Raw genomic sequence first — 14,867 nt, forward strand, 5'->3', positions numbered from 1 at the left:
AAATTATATTTATTTCCAGAAAAAATGTTACCGTAATATTTAGGACACTAGAAATAGCACTTGAATGAACCTTTTTGGTAGTACGCATTGCTGTTCCTATGAAAGACCAAAGCATACATACTGGTTACCCTTCGTTATTATTACACTGAATTTTCTAAAACAATGGATGATCTATTCTGCAACACAGAAAATTAGAGCAATTTTTGCAACACGGATCTACAGTGCATCTGCAAGCAGACAGTGCTCAAGGGGAAAGAATCGGAGAACAATTCTTCTCCAACGAGGGGCAAAGCCTTTTTAGCCTACAATAATTTTGCTCAAATCGACACCTTGCGGATCCGAGGCATCCATAAGGTCTCTCAGGCCAACTCTCAGATCAGGTATTCCCTCTTGCAAGATGGCACACACTGGAAATATCGGAACACCTTGCACTCTCCTCTTCAGTTCTTCATACATTGCTTCAGCTCCCTCTTCATCTATTTTGTTTGCGACAATCAACGATGGGCGCTTTGTCATGCCTTCTTGGTAATGCTCTAGCTCCACGACCAGATCGCGTAGCTGCTCCCATGGTGGGATACCCTTCCTACCGTTGAGTGTTGCTGCCAGGTCAAGTACATAGGACAGAACTTTGGTGCGCTCAATGTGCCTCAAGAAGGCATGGCCCAGGCCACGGTTCTCATGGGCACCTTTGATAAGACCAGGTATGTCAGCAACTTTCACTGACAAGTAGTCGTCGTAGGTCAGGCTACCAATATTGGGCCTTAGTGTGGTGAACGCATAGTCAGCGATCTCTGGGCGAGCCCTAGAGAGAGCACTCAGAAGTGTGCTCTTTCCGGCATTAGGCAAACCAACAAGGCCAACATCAGCAATGCTCTTCAGTTCTAAGACAAGAAAAGACTCTGTTCCTGCCTGTCCAGTACTTAAACGGGCTACCTCCTCTTGTCTATTTCCTTTGGATAGACGGACGTCTCTGCCGATAGAAGCATTCCCTAGCCCACCCTCCCCTCCTTGTGCTACGATCAACCGTTGCCCAGGTCTTGTCATTTCAGCAACAGAATACTGTATGTCATCTTCTTCCCTATCCTCATCTGCATCTAGAGCCTCTTCCTCCGTCTCGTCTTCATCCTCCCAAAATTCTTCATCGTCGTCATCAAACTGATCATTTTCATCAAACTCGACCTGATGTTGAATGCTATTTGCATCACCATCTTCAGCGTTCGAAAACCCAGTCTTGGAGCATGTACTAGGGTATGTTTGCTTCTCCCGCTGATTGCTACTTTCTCTTTCAGCTTCATTTCCATTAATGCCATCCTTGTTCTTCTGATTGGAACTGTCTGCAGAGTCATCCACAGCATCTGGGATATCCCAGGGATCTAGAGATCTGGTTGGTTTATTTAAAGTGAAAGACGGTCGCTCCCCTCGGACTAGATGAATCACTGTGCCAACTGGTACTTGTGCAACCTGTCAGACACACAAAGAGAAGGTTATATATTTCGAAAAGTAACTTAGTAAATGCGAAATGCACATGTATATACATATATTTCTGGTAACCTTGTCAGGACCTCTTGTCCCTATCTGTTTCTTAGAAAGTCCATTGCCTCCTCGGACTGCTTTCTGGAAACACAAAGTAAATAAGTGTAAAACCATGACACGGAAAAGCATAAATTCTGCAGAATCTTCTTCATTTGCGAAGGCTCAATGTGATATTAAGTTAGAGTGTGAACAAGTCGCTCTTAGTCTTAAGTCCAACAGAAGTAAGGGTGAGCTTCTAACTCGATAATATACACAGGCTAAGAATTTACACCAAGAGATTAGTTCTTTTACGAAGAGGGATAATGCATCTAGCAAAACAAAGAGCGCATGACATCTATATATCTCATACCGAAACACAAAAATAAGATGATACCAAAAGCATACCGTGTGATGTTGCAAGTTACTGAAATCCCAGACAGATCTTGAGCACTCAAGAATGACATTACCACCTGTCCCTCCATCGCCACCTGCAATATTTTATTGTGAATAAGAAATTCTGGGCGCATGAAAACTAGACTAAGTAGCAGAAAATAACTTGGGCCATTAGAAACATTTTGACATAGTGTAGATGGCACAGTATAAATCTACAATGATTTTTCGCAGCATCCGGAGCTCAATGAAACACAACCAAATCAGATGATCCGTTGCACCATAGTAACATACAATTGGACGGTCAATGATGCAAACAAACAGAACTGATAACACCACAACCATAGTTGCATCAATATTCAGACTCTGAATTCGGAGCTTTATCAGTCTACAAGGACTTGGATGGCTTGCATACATATGACAGCAATGAAAAAAAAAAGGGCAACCTGGTGCATGTAGCTCCCGCTTGCGCAGGGTCCAGGGAAGGGTCCGACCACTTTGGGTCTATAGTACGCAGCCTTTCCCTACATTTCTGTAAGAGGCTGTTTCCAGGACTTGAAACCATGACCTCATGGTCACAAGGCAGCAGCTCATGAACAGTGCACAAAAAAAGATAATGGATTAAATTTGGAAAGGCTCACCATCGGGCCTGCCTTGTCGGTCGGACCTGGAGCGCCTTTGGCTGATGCAGCCATTGCCACCGTCGCCACCCCTGGCAAGTAGCCGAAACCTATCCACCATCCCACGTGCCTGGAACAACGGGTATCCAATGCCTCGGCTCATCGTTGATTCGTCGGAACAAGCTTGAGGAAAAATGTAGCCCATGTAAAGCTGTAAGAAGATAGACTCTGACCTGCAAAGGCGCCGCCTTTCCCTTCCCCCCCTCTGACGAGGAGCCATGGTAGCTCGCCCCACCACCAGTCCATGCTGCTGGAGACAGGTTCGCCAGCGAGACGCGACACAGGACAACTTGCGGCCGCCGCCACATCTTCACTACTCTAGTCATAGCAGAAACACGAACTGCTGGATTAGTATTAGATCAGAAAGCTGGAGTAGCGTTGATTTAGGCGTTGTGGGCGGGCCAAGCTAAAAAAGAACACGAAATTTTTCAAATTCTGAATCATTGTCATTAGTAAGTACCCTCTGTTCCCATTTGTTACAAGATCAAGTGAGTAGATATAAACAAAAGAAGCTATACCGCAATACAGTTTCCCATTAGACTATTTTAGTTAGCCATTACAAAAGCTTGGAGATATCAAACCACAGAGGAATTGAGCGAATTATTGATACTGCCAAACTGGATTGTTTTTCTTTTGTCAAAATGTACAGAACAATGCCTTTGTATAAACTGTAAACGATGGCTTTGCATAAAATGTAAACAATAAGATTTTCAGTGGTTTATTTATGCCACCACAGTCCACATACGAATAGACAATAACCTAAATGAAAGAAATTTGGAATGAATCAAAGAAAATTAGCTGTGCAGCTTACGTGGGTCGGCCGACTCGCCGTCGTCGCGCTGCTGGCTGCCGGTGGGCTAGTCGTCCGTGGGCGGCGGCCGATTTGTGCCGCTGGCCAGCGGGAGCGGGGGGCGGCTGGCTGCTGTGCCCTGTGTGACGATCCGGCGGCGGGCGGCGGCCGCTAGAGAAAACAGTGTTTGTTGTCCGTGCCGTGAGTTCCTGGATGCGGGCTACTGCGTGTTGCGCGCTATGCTGGTCAGCTGGTGTGGACTGGGCCTAGCTAAATTTGGTTTCCAGCGATGGGCGGGCCACGGCCCAGGTTGCCCCTTACATAGCTCCACCCTTCGGCTAGCGTGATGCTCAGCGAAATAAAAAAGAGGACTCTTAGGGTGTGTTTGGTTGAAGAACCAACTATCATTGCAGAAAAAAATAGAATAACAAAAATTCAAAATTTCAGCAGCATTTCATTTGTATTTTGAATGCAGCTCTTTCAAACCTTAACATGTTTTTACACAACACATCGCTTTGCCAATTTTTTTGGTTTAGATAATCAAATCTGATCCTATCTCTTTCATGCATTGGGCCATATGTAATACGTGGTCTTCTCTTCCTTATTAAAGCTCGAACAATGACTGCCATTGCAGCAAGTGTGACAAAAACAGCGGCTCCTCTAACCATCATTTTTCTTTTGTTCATCTTCTTGACCATCTACAATTGATGCAAGTTATCAAAAATATTACACATCACCATATACTGCAAAGATGTACTTGACAACATCAATTTGAACAAAAATATGTACTGGACAGCAGCAATTTCAGCAAAACTTTGTACTGGACAGCAGCAATTTCAGCAAAAAATGTACTGGACAACAGCATATACAAGGGGAGAGGAAGAGGGGTTTGTACCTTGAGGAGAGGAGGGTTTGCTTCGATCTGCCGCCGCGCCGGAGTAGCACCTAGACCCTGCCTTCTTCCTCTTGTATCCTGCAGATCGAGAGAGGGTGAGATGAATAAGCCGTGCACGTAGATCGAACACGCCGACAGCGCAGGAGAGGCAGCAAGAAAGGAAAGCGGCGGCGCAGGAGATAGATCGAGGGAGAGGTCCGGTGGCGCAAGATGTGCAGTGAGGGAGAGGGCCGGCTGCGCAGGATTTGGAGCGAGGGAGAGGCCCCGCGGCGTGAGCTGAAGTTAGGGTGAGGGCCCGCGGCGCAGCAGAAAGGGAGGGAGGAAGAGGGCTGGCGGCGCACCTGAGTGGGAGGAGGAGGAGCTCGGGCGGCGCACAGGAGAGGGGAACCAGATCCTCTAACAGTGTAAGAGCAACCCTAGCAGAGCTCGCAAAAATACGACCCACAAAACACGTTTGCGGTTTCACAAAGATCGCGTTTACGGGTCGAAAACATGCGCAGTAGAACAGCACCCGTATCAAAACCTGCATAATTTAAAAAAACACTTTTTGCGGGAGAAAATTGCACTAATAGTTCATCACATACTGCATAGTTCATCACATGATCAACAAACTATAAGCATAGTTTATACTACAAACTACGTTAAACTACTAGCATGGGGGTTGGATCTGACGGCGGAGAGGTCGCGACAACTAGACGACGCCGTGGAGGAGCCGGACGCTCAATCCTCCTCGCCGGAGCTGCACAGGTCGACGTACTTCGCCGCCTGCTCCGCGCGGATGCGGCACCACTCCTCAGCCTTCTCGTTGGCGGCGTGGTTGTCGGCGACCGCCTGCCGCCACTCGAGGGCCTCGAGCTCGCTCCTCCTCCTCGCGCACGCTCCGCTCGGCGATGGCGTCTTAGTCCGCGACATAGTCCTCGGGGCCGACGACTCTGCGGCGGCCGAGCGGAGTGGGCTCCTCGGGCCCCTCCTTCACCGGGACGAAGGCGAACGGCGCCGACGGCTCCGGCTCCTCCTCGTCGTCCGACCGCTCCCTCTTCACGGGGAGGAAGCCCGCGCCGGAGGACGAGGAGGATCCGGCGTAGGACCTCGCGGAGGAGAAGGACGCGCGCCGGTCGTACTCCTACGTCTCGCGGCAGTTGAAGCTCGCCGGCGGTGACATCCCATGGTTAGTCCACCTCTGGGCGCCGCGCTTCCTCGCGCCGTTCGATCGAACGCGCCGCTCGCGCTCTGGGTCGCGCTCACTGCCGGATCTGCTGCCGGAGCCGCGTCCTGAGCTCCACATGCGCCCCCACATGGCGACTGGAGGTGGGACGGGTGCTCGCCGGCGGCGAGAAATTGGGAAAGAGGAAAGGGGAATCAGGTGGCTCGCGGCTGCGGAGGGATAGGGTTTGGACCCGCAAAAGGGTCGCGGAACCGCAGTTATACTGCTCGGGGCGTGCGGTTTGCGGGCTGCCGCAAAAAATTTTGCGGGCCGGACGAGTATGCGGGCTCTATTCTGGCCAGAAAATTGGGTCGAGCCCGCACACTCGCCAGATTTTTTGCGAGCCGGGCATTTTGCGGGGTCTGCTAGAGTTGCTCTAAGGAAAGTCACGGTGCTACAGTGTTTGTCTAGTGTAAAATGAAGAAAGGAAGTTAGGGACTGTTAGTAGGTTGTTTATTGTTGATATTTACTGTAGATATAAATAATTTAAAATTAATTTTATTTCGCCATCAATTTGTTTGTATGTAATTAATATAAATATATACAATATATTATCAATTTGCAAATTAATTTAAGTCATTTTAGCCATAATCATATGGATAGAAAGAAGGAAAGATAGGGTATTGTAGCTTCTCTAATTTTCCTTCGCAATGTTAGAGGATCCGGTTCCCAGAAGAGGAGCAGCGATAGGGTTGAGGGAGAGGAGAGGGCTCATTCCGCGTGATCCGTGGATTTGGAGGTCTCAGCGCATTCCGCATCTTAGCCAAATATTCGCTTATTGGGGACGAGTGGGTTATGTTTCGATTGGCCTACCAAACGTAGGAATGGGGCCTGGTAACGGGTCCGGCCCATGACATTCCAGCCCGTGACTGCAACCAAACACACCCTAGCACATCTCTAGCAGACCTCGTAAAAGGCTACGACCCGCAAAATAACCGTCGATATACGGGTCAGCGTGGAAAAATCTGCCCGAGCAGACCCCGCATATGCGCCCGACCTGTAAACATTTTTGCGGGGCGCGGCAAAAGTTCGCCCTCAACCTTTAGATTCACGGGGTAGGAGGCCGACCCAAGCTCGCCCCCTATCCGCAGCGAGATTTGACACGAGGGAAATTTCCGCGCGGCCCGCTTCCCCCCTCCTTGGACGTCGTTGCCCCGCCACCGCGAGCTCTGGTCCATCTTCCCCGCCATACCTCGCCGTCATGGAAGCCTCCAGCAGTCCCCCATCCTCGTGGAGGTCGCGCAGGCGCAATCCCCTCTAGCGGATCTCGTCGCCGGCCATGTCGCCCCCGCCGTCACCCAAGGCCCCAACACGCCTGCCCGCAAGCGGGGGGGGGGCAACGTTGTAGTGCAGGGTGGCAATCCAGTTGGCCCCTCCAGAAAGGCATGCGCGCCGGGCGCTGCCGCCGCTGCCCGATCTGCCTGGCCGCCGGCGAAGAAGGTGAGCAAGGTTTCGGGCGTGAAGCGGAAGAAGATTGCTACGAAAAGGTCGGTGCCTTCGTCCACTCCGCCCGCCCTGGCGAGATGTTCCCCAACGATGTCGTTCAACGACACTTCTTCCACCGCAAGCGAGGTGTTTGATGAAATCGCCAGAAGGTTTGCATCTTCGATCTCTTGCTCTTGCTTCGGTTTTTCGGCATTGTGGTTGTTCTTGACTTGATGCCGCTCAATGTAGAAGTGGTTCGAACAATGCCACACACTAGTACAGCGAGCTCCTAAACAAACGGTTTTTAACCCCTTTCCGCGACGACATTTGGAACCGTCACGAAGTGAGTGTGGGCGATAGGGGGTCCTTCCCACACGACCTAGAAAACGTCGGGGATATGCCCTCCTGGCACACATGTTCGGCAAAATGAGGTCGTGTGCGACCGACGAGGGCTCAAATACGGAAATATGTACAGTAGACCTAAAAAAATACAATTATATGACGAAATTGTTTCCAGCTGTAAGTACATCCCACATAGTCAGTCCCCGCTAAATGTTTTCGTTTGTATATACATCCCACACTGTCGCTCCAAGGAAAACGTTTCCGTTCATAGGTACATCACACACAATTTTTCCCATTAAATCGTTTGCGTTATTGAATATATCACACACGGTCCATGGAAGAAACTGTGTGGCAAAGGCTGTGCATCACACACAGTTTTTATGTGGTAAACGTTTGCGCAAGGTGGCATAATCCAAACAGTTTTCAAGAGAAATTCATGTGCGATTGTTCATTGATCCAACATGATTTGTTCCTAGGAACTGTGTGCGTTGCCTGAGGTCATCGCCCACGGTATTTTTTCAACAACCGTTTGCAATAGTAAAACCCAATTAGTAGGCTAATTATCTGATTATTCATAATCCATTTATTAATCTAATTGATGGTTCATATTAAGCACACAATATATTTCATTTTCATAATTGAAATACATCAGAGTACAACATCATATAGCTTCAGCACTCAGCTACCCCATTAGACAACTATATCAGGACCAAGTTTCACATGCAACATCTATAACCTTTCTAAACTAGCATCATAGACAGTACATAGACAGATGTATCTCATCTGAAAAACTGCTGAAGTAGAAGGCGAATATTGAGCCTTCATTGATGTTGAAGGTCTTTGTAACTTTAGGCCAGTGCATGTGGATGATTGACCGTCCATCCTTCGTCCTCTTCAGGAACACTTCAATATTGAACCGTGGGTGTTGTATGAATACCTTCCTCGCCTCCTGACCATACAGGTGGTTTGAGAGGTAATCATCAGTGAAATGCTTTGAAAAGGCCTGAAAACAAGGATGTGCATAAATATCTTCTCTATATTGGAAATGGTGCAAAGGAATAAAAAAGGCAAGTATAATAGTTAGTACCATCCTGTAGTGAACTGATGTCTTTTTCATTATGCAGACAAAGATCTTGTTTTTTTTTTGCTAATTTCTTTATCCTAACAATATTTATGAGTTTCTTGACTTGACTGATATTCATGGACAACTCATTTCCCCATATGTAAAAAGAGTCGAACAGTGGGTCAAAACCTCTGATGGCAGGACCTACATGTGCAAGACCAAATTGTTAAAAACCTAAATATTAGAATGGTTCATGCGATTGCGCAATAATGTGCTATTAGGCAACGGATCATGCACGTGCTAACCTCGATTGTAAATCTCAGTTATTCCCATTGTTTCCCTGCAACACATTTAAGGTAGTTAGTCATCAGGTTAATTAAGGGTTCGCATGCTATCAGTAAAATATGTTGATGAAAAATAATCACATTGCAAATTCATCAAATTAATTGAAGCCACACGGAAAACCCATTTATCCAAACCAAGCATGATTAAGAATTAGGAAATATAGCACATGTATATGTTTCTCATGTATTAAGTGCAGCCAAATTTGATTTATTCCTCACATGCACAACAATACAAAATTCTACCCATGACAATTGGACATCGCATTGCAGAATTGAACCAAGCAGTTAACTAAACACCATAAGAAATGAACCAAACATTAACTGAGCACCACATTGCACAATATAACATACTCCTAATAGAAGATCAGATAGTTAACCAAAGAGTTAACTACAGCCAATTGTAGCAATTATATTTGTTTTTCATGTATTTACTATAGCCAAATTCAATTTATTCCTCACATGATATACAATAACAGAATGCACCCACAATTTTGTAAAGATAAATTCGATTTATTTCTCACATGGAAGACAATGCAAAATTGCAGCCTGAAGAATTCAACATCACATTTGCAGAACTGAACCAAACAGTTAACTGAAGACGACAACTAATTAACAAAACAGTTAATAAGTGAGCACCACACTGCACGACATATAGAAAATATACACTAGAGCAACAGATTGCATGGTAAAATTAGATAGCATAGTTCACTAGAATTTGTGAAGGAAAGGTAGGAGCAGCACGCGTAACGGGTAAACCAAGCATGCTTAACCGGCGTAGCTAGCAAATGGCAAGGTGCTCCTTCAAGATCTGGGGGTTGGCACGAATGGCAGCCATCGTGACCTCATCTGCGCGTGCGCCACGATTTGCTTCTCCGTTGCCAAATGCTCCTTGATGTGCTGGCTATACTCCGCGCACCATGGCTTAGGTCAGCGCTTATTTGGTGGAGGGGTCGGTGATTTGGGTGGAAGGTGTCGCGCTTGCACCGGCGGTAGGGGCATGTGGGATGTGGAAGGAGGAGGAGGATGGGGGTCGGGTGTGGATTACCTGCCTGGATAGGCGAGGCCGAGGAGTGTGAAGGAGGTCGCCGGCGAGGAGGTGGCGACGCTGCAAGCAAGGAGTGAAGGTTTCAAATTAAAAAGGAAGGCGGAAAGAGGGAAAATGCGGCTTTTGGTAGGGGGAGGGGGCGGGGAGGTAGATATTTCCGTGGAAGCCGAAAATTTGGAATCGCTTCAGCCAAAGAACTGGCGCGCAAAGTGTCAGCAGACACGGTCCGAAGATATTTTGTGGTGCATCTTACACAGTCGGTTATAATAAACTGTGCGGGATCTACTTGATTGTTCGTCTTGATTTGAATTACATAATGGGGTCATAGCGGCCATGGACGGTGTTTGAATTGCTAGACCTTTTATCTCCAGTGATCATAAAAGAATTGGAATTATTCAGGGTTCGTTTGGACATTTTTATGCATTAAGTGAGTTTTCAATGCATTTGTGTGCATAATTCAAATTTGAACTACATGCACATGCTCCAGTGCATATAAATTCTTTGAAAAATCAAATCTTTGTCCTTGGGTGCATGCTTAGGTCCCATGCAAGAAATGAGAATGAATTTCAAACACCATGGCACCGTTGATTGCCGGCAAAACATTGAGATGCCTGGTTTTTAAATTCTAGTAAATCCAAAACTCGTCTAAAATTCATGAAACTTGGCATGCTATCATGGAGTGACATCAACATGTCGTGGTAAAGATTTTATCCCATTTGGGACAGGTTTGGGTATATGCTTCTCACAAACCGGAGCTTCTCACAACAAGCATGATGGTTTTCGGTAGGGAACGTCACATCTTTGGGGACGAAACGATATCCATTGCCTCTTATTGCTTTCAATTTTTTTTCTCGTGTCAACATAGAACAACAGGAGTGTTGTGTGAATTTTTGTGATTTTTCGGGGTTCATTTGGACATTTTTATGCATTAAGTGAGTTTTCAATGCATTTATGTGCATAATTCAAATTTGAACTACATGCACATGCTCCAGTGCATATAAATTGGTTGAAAAATCAAATCTGTGTCCTTGGGTGCATGCTTAGGTCCCATGCAAGAAATGGAAATGAATTTCAAACAGCAGGGCACCGTTGATTTCAGGCAAAACATTGAGATGCCCGATTTTTAAATTCTAGTAAATCCAAAACTCGTCTGAAATTCATGAAACTTGGCATGCTATCATGGAGCGGCATCAACATGCCGTGGTACATATTTTGTCCCATTTGGCGCGGGTTTGGGTATATGCTTCTCACAAACTGGAGCTTCTCACAACAAGCATGATGGTTTCGGTAGGGAACATCCCACCTTTGGGGACGAAACGATATCCATTTCCTCTTATTGCTTTCAATTTTTTTTTCGTGTCAACATAGAACAATAGGAGTGTTGTGTGAATTTTTGTGATTTTTCGGGGTTCGTTTGGACATTTTTTATGCATTAACTGAGTTTTCAATGCATTTATGTGCACAATTCAAATTTGAATTACACATGCTCCATTGCATATAAATTGGTTGAAAAATTAAATCTGTGTCCTTGGGTGCATGCTTAGGTCCCATGCAAGAAATGGGAATGAATTTCAAACACCAGGGCACCGTTGATTGCCGACAAAACATTGAGATGCCTGGTTTTTAAATTCTAGTAAATCCAAAACTCATCTGAAATTCATGAAACTTGGCATGCTATCATGGAGTGGCATCAACATACCGTGATACAAATTTTGTCCCATTTGGGGCAGGTTTGGGTATATGCTTCTCATAAACCGGAGCTTCTCACAACAAGCATGATGATTTTCGGTAGGGAACGTCCCACCTTTGGGGACGAAACGACATCCATTGCCTTTAAATGCTTTTAATTTTTTTCTCGTGTTAACATAGAACAACAGGAGTGTTGTGTGAATTTTTGTAATTTTTCGGGGTTCGCTTGGACATTTTTATGCATTAACTGAGTTTTCAATGCATTTATGTGCATAATTCAAATTTGAACTACATGCACATGCTCTAGTGCATATAAATTGGTTGAAAAATCAAATATGTGCCCTTGGGTGCATGCTTAGGTCCCATGCAATAAATGGGAATGAATTTCAAACACCAGGGCACCGTTGATTGCTGGCAAAACATTGAGATGTCTGGTTTTCAAATTTTAGCAAATCCAAAACTCGTCTAAAATTCATGAAACTTGGCATGCTATCATGAAGCGGCATCAACATGTCGTGGTACAAATTTTGTCCCATTTGAGGCAGGTTTGGGTATATACTTCTCACAAAACGGAGCTTCTCACAAGAAGCATGATGGTTTTCAGTAGGGAACGTCCCACCTTTGGGGACGAAACGATATCCATTGCCTCTTCTTGCTTTCAATTTTTTTGCCGTGTCAAATAGAACAACAGGAGTGTTGTGTGAATTTTTGTGATTTTTAGGGGTTCGTTTGGACATTTTTATGCACCAACTGAGTTTTCAATGCATTTATGTGCATAATTCAAATTTGAACTACATGCACATGCTCTAGTGCATAGAAATTGGTTGAAAAATTAAATATGTGTCCTTGGGTGCATGCTTAGGTCCCATGGAAGAAATGAGAATGAATTTCAAACACTAGGGCGCCGTTGATTGCCGGCAAAACATTGAAATGCCCGGTTTTTAAATTCTAGTAAATCTAAAATTCTGTTAACCATTCACGTGATGCCCCGCGTCTTGGTTTTAATGGCTGTAGGAGGTGTCGTGTGGACAGTTGCTTGACCTTGACTGAACGGGAGGCGTGTGAGCGTCATTCGGTGTGCAAGCTGACCGAGGGGCGTGCAAGCTATCCTCGAGTGCGCAGGCTCACCGGGGAGCGTGCGAGCTGTACGCTGCGCAGGCTCGCTGGGAAGCAAGCCCTTTGACTTCCATGGCCGCCCGCCTTGCTCGCATCCTCTCCACTAATGGCGCCCAAGCCGCAGTTTAATTGTATTTTTAAATATAAAACACTCATCGCAAACGTTTTAGTTAGAACACCCGTATGCAAACCGACAGTTTCCCCAGGAAGCCAAGAGAAAATGTGTCGAGCAGGATTTCTGCAGCTCTCGATCGCAAATGATTTAGATAGAACACATGTATGCAAGGTGAGAGCAGTGCAGGATTTGTTCATCCCTTCAACGCAAACGGTTGTTTTGGATGACCCATGTGCAACCCCGTACAAACAATTTGGTAAGATTTGCATCTGTCATATTGGGTATGTTGTCATTTGTCAAACTGGAAAGATTTACATTTCTTGATCTAGTAACATTGCCATTTGTCAATCCTTGTAACACTGCGATTTGTCAAAATATGCAGCTAGAAATCATTAGCACTATCTAATTTTTGCAACTAAAATTCAGTAATTAAGCATAGATTTCATTCATAGATTAAGCAGTCGTTCTTAATTTATACAAACAGTTCAACTCGACAGCTGAACTAACAAAACTTCTCCCCAATTGTTGCCAACCACACTGACATCCCCAGATTACTAAACACTACTTATGCTAATTAAGTTGCCATGTCATCACATTTTTTTGCTTAACTTCATTTTGATGCAAACCTGGTTCAAATTCAAAATTTAAAATTAGGTCAATAATAATATTTCTTCAAAACAGAGATACAAAAATGTTGACATTATTCCGTAATATCCCCAAGTAGTTTTCTAAGTAGACCCAACTCCATTTCAAACCCCTAGTTGACGATAGCGACATTTTAGTGGAGTAGCCGCATTAAAAATTGGGCTTTTAAATGCAAATAAAATTCTAAACATTTCAAACTGCCCTGAAACTTTATGTGTTGTTTGGACATATTGCCTTGGACTTTTGTGCAAAATTTTGTATATAAAAAAATTCATTTAGTAGTTATCTAAAATATAAAAGAGAAGAGAAAAAAATAGAAGGATAAAAAGGAAAAAGTGAAAACAATGCTAGACACTTGAGGCCTACTGCTACAGTGGTTGGCCCAGCCCACCATGGGGCTTTCCCCTTCTGTATAGGGAAGGAAGCAGAGGCCATGGCGTGGCAACTATCCGACGGCGCCATGTCCGGATGGCCACCAGGTCGCCTCCCCTGCCTATAAAGACGTCCACCGAAACACTAGACCCCGTCTCAATCATTCCCCCCTCGATCCCCATCGGCCCCCTTCCCCTCTGGATCGAATCGAGCTCATGAGATCCTGTGGTGACCATTGCCCCGTCGTCGTTGTCACGGCCACTGGCATCTCCGACGTGCGGGAGGACGTCTAGGGGCTCTACCGCGCTTGACTTCATCGGTTCTGGGTGCCGCATCAAGCAGGGGCACTGCGTTGCCGACACCATCATCATCTTCTTCTTCGTACAACCGTCTCTGTGTCGCTGTCTCCGCCGTCCCTCCGGTCCACCCCGACCTCCCCCGAGCTTTCCTGCGGCCTCCCCGTGAGTCCCTCCTCCGAATCCCCTCTGTTCCCTCTCAATTTCGTGACGTACGTCTCCTCCCTTGAGTTTGGCCGTCATGGCAGGGAGCCCGAGCTCCTCGTCGCGCCACTCTGACGCCCGGATAATTAAGCTACAGTGATCCCACGCTAATGATGCCACGTCACCTCGGTTACTGTTGATAAACTTGCGTCAGTTCAAAACCCAGTTCAAATTTCAAATTTAAAATAAAGGCAAACAATAAAAGTTTTCTAATATAAAAACTAAATGTTCGAAGTGAACCAAATAATGCATAGGTAATTGTGGTGGATAATTCTCACTTTTATAAAATATTTAAGTACTCTAAAATGAACAAAGCAGTAGCAAAAACAAATATTTAAAAGCTTTTATAATAATAAACCATCGCAAACTATTTTACTTTGTGCGCCAAGTTAAATGTGGTTGTGGCATATTTACATATACTAAATTAGGTGCAACTTTGATATTTTAATAAAACTAAGGTATATTGAAAATTAGAGAAAACGTATAAAAAGGGAACAAATAAAAGGAAAATAAAACTAGAAAACAAAACAAAAAAATATAAAAGAACCCCCCCTCACTGGGCCAGCTGGCCCAGCTGTTAGCCAGGCCGGCCCAGCTGCTGGCCAGCCCAACTGGCCCCAACCGGCCCACCCCGCGCCTGGCCTATATGGCCCCTCACCCTGAAACCCTAACCCCCTCCCCTAGTCACCCACTCCCCCCACTCGCCCCCTCCCCCAGTCGCTCTTCCCCCTCCTCCCCGA

The 14,867-nt window shown here is 45.7% G+C and overlaps 1 protein-coding gene across 8 annotated transcripts; it reads right to left on the bottom strand.

Moving 5' to 3' along the window:
- Positions 1 to 60: 60 nt before the first annotated feature.
- On the bottom strand, positions 61 to 4,697 carry LOC123040258 (probable GTP-binding protein OBGM, mitochondrial). Of its 8 annotated transcripts, none has more exons than XM_044463168.1 (9): positions 4,609 to 4,697; positions 4,268 to 4,345; positions 3,859 to 4,070; positions 3,394 to 3,710; positions 2,756 to 2,895; positions 2,544 to 2,652; positions 1,918 to 2,000; positions 1,552 to 1,614; positions 61 to 1,461 (listed from the first exon to the last, which is right to left on the bottom strand). In XM_044463168.1, exons 5-9 carry the CDS (start codon positions 2,888 to 2,890, stop codon positions 298 to 300), a joined length of 1,554 nt encoding a protein of 517 aa, XP_044319103.1. In that variant the 5' UTR covers positions 2,891 to 2,895; positions 3,394 to 3,710; positions 3,859 to 4,070; positions 4,268 to 4,345; positions 4,609 to 4,697; the 3' UTR covers positions 61 to 297. The 8 variants fall into 8 exon arrangements, with proteins under 8 accessions (XP_044319103.1, XP_044319093.1, XP_044319109.1 ...); XM_044463158.1 differs by having other exon boundaries at positions 2,756 to 2,900; positions 4,038 to 4,070; positions 4,609 to 4,686; XM_044463174.1 differs by lacking the exon at positions 3,859 to 4,070 and having other exon boundaries at positions 2,756 to 2,900; positions 4,609 to 4,695.
- Between the last annotated feature and the right edge of the window lie 10,170 nt (positions 4,698 to 14,867).

Source organism: Triticum aestivum, chromosome 1A, assembly GCF_018294505.1.
Source record: "Triticum aestivum cultivar Chinese Spring chromosome 1A, IWGSC CS RefSeq v2.1, whole genome shotgun sequence".
In the NCBI taxonomy this organism is placed as follows: domain Eukaryota; kingdom Viridiplantae; phylum Streptophyta; class Magnoliopsida; order Poales; family Poaceae; genus Triticum; species Triticum aestivum.

What these genes read in the sequence shown, in the direction of transcription:
- LOC123040258 (XM_044463168.1), bottom strand. Translation starts at nt 2,890, where the DNA reads ATGTGGCGGCGGCCGCAAGTTGTCCTGTGTCGCGTCTCGCTGGCGAAC. An exon ending in CCGACAAGGCAGGCCCGATG is followed by an intron (nt 2,001 to 2,543) that starts GTGAGCCTTTCC and finishes AAAATATTGCAG; the next exon opens with GTGGCGATGGAGGGACAGGT. An exon ending in GTAACTTGCAACATCACACG is followed by an intron (nt 1,615 to 1,917) that starts GTATGCTTTTGG and finishes TTGTGTTTCCAG; the next exon opens with AAAGCAGTCCGAGGAGGCAA.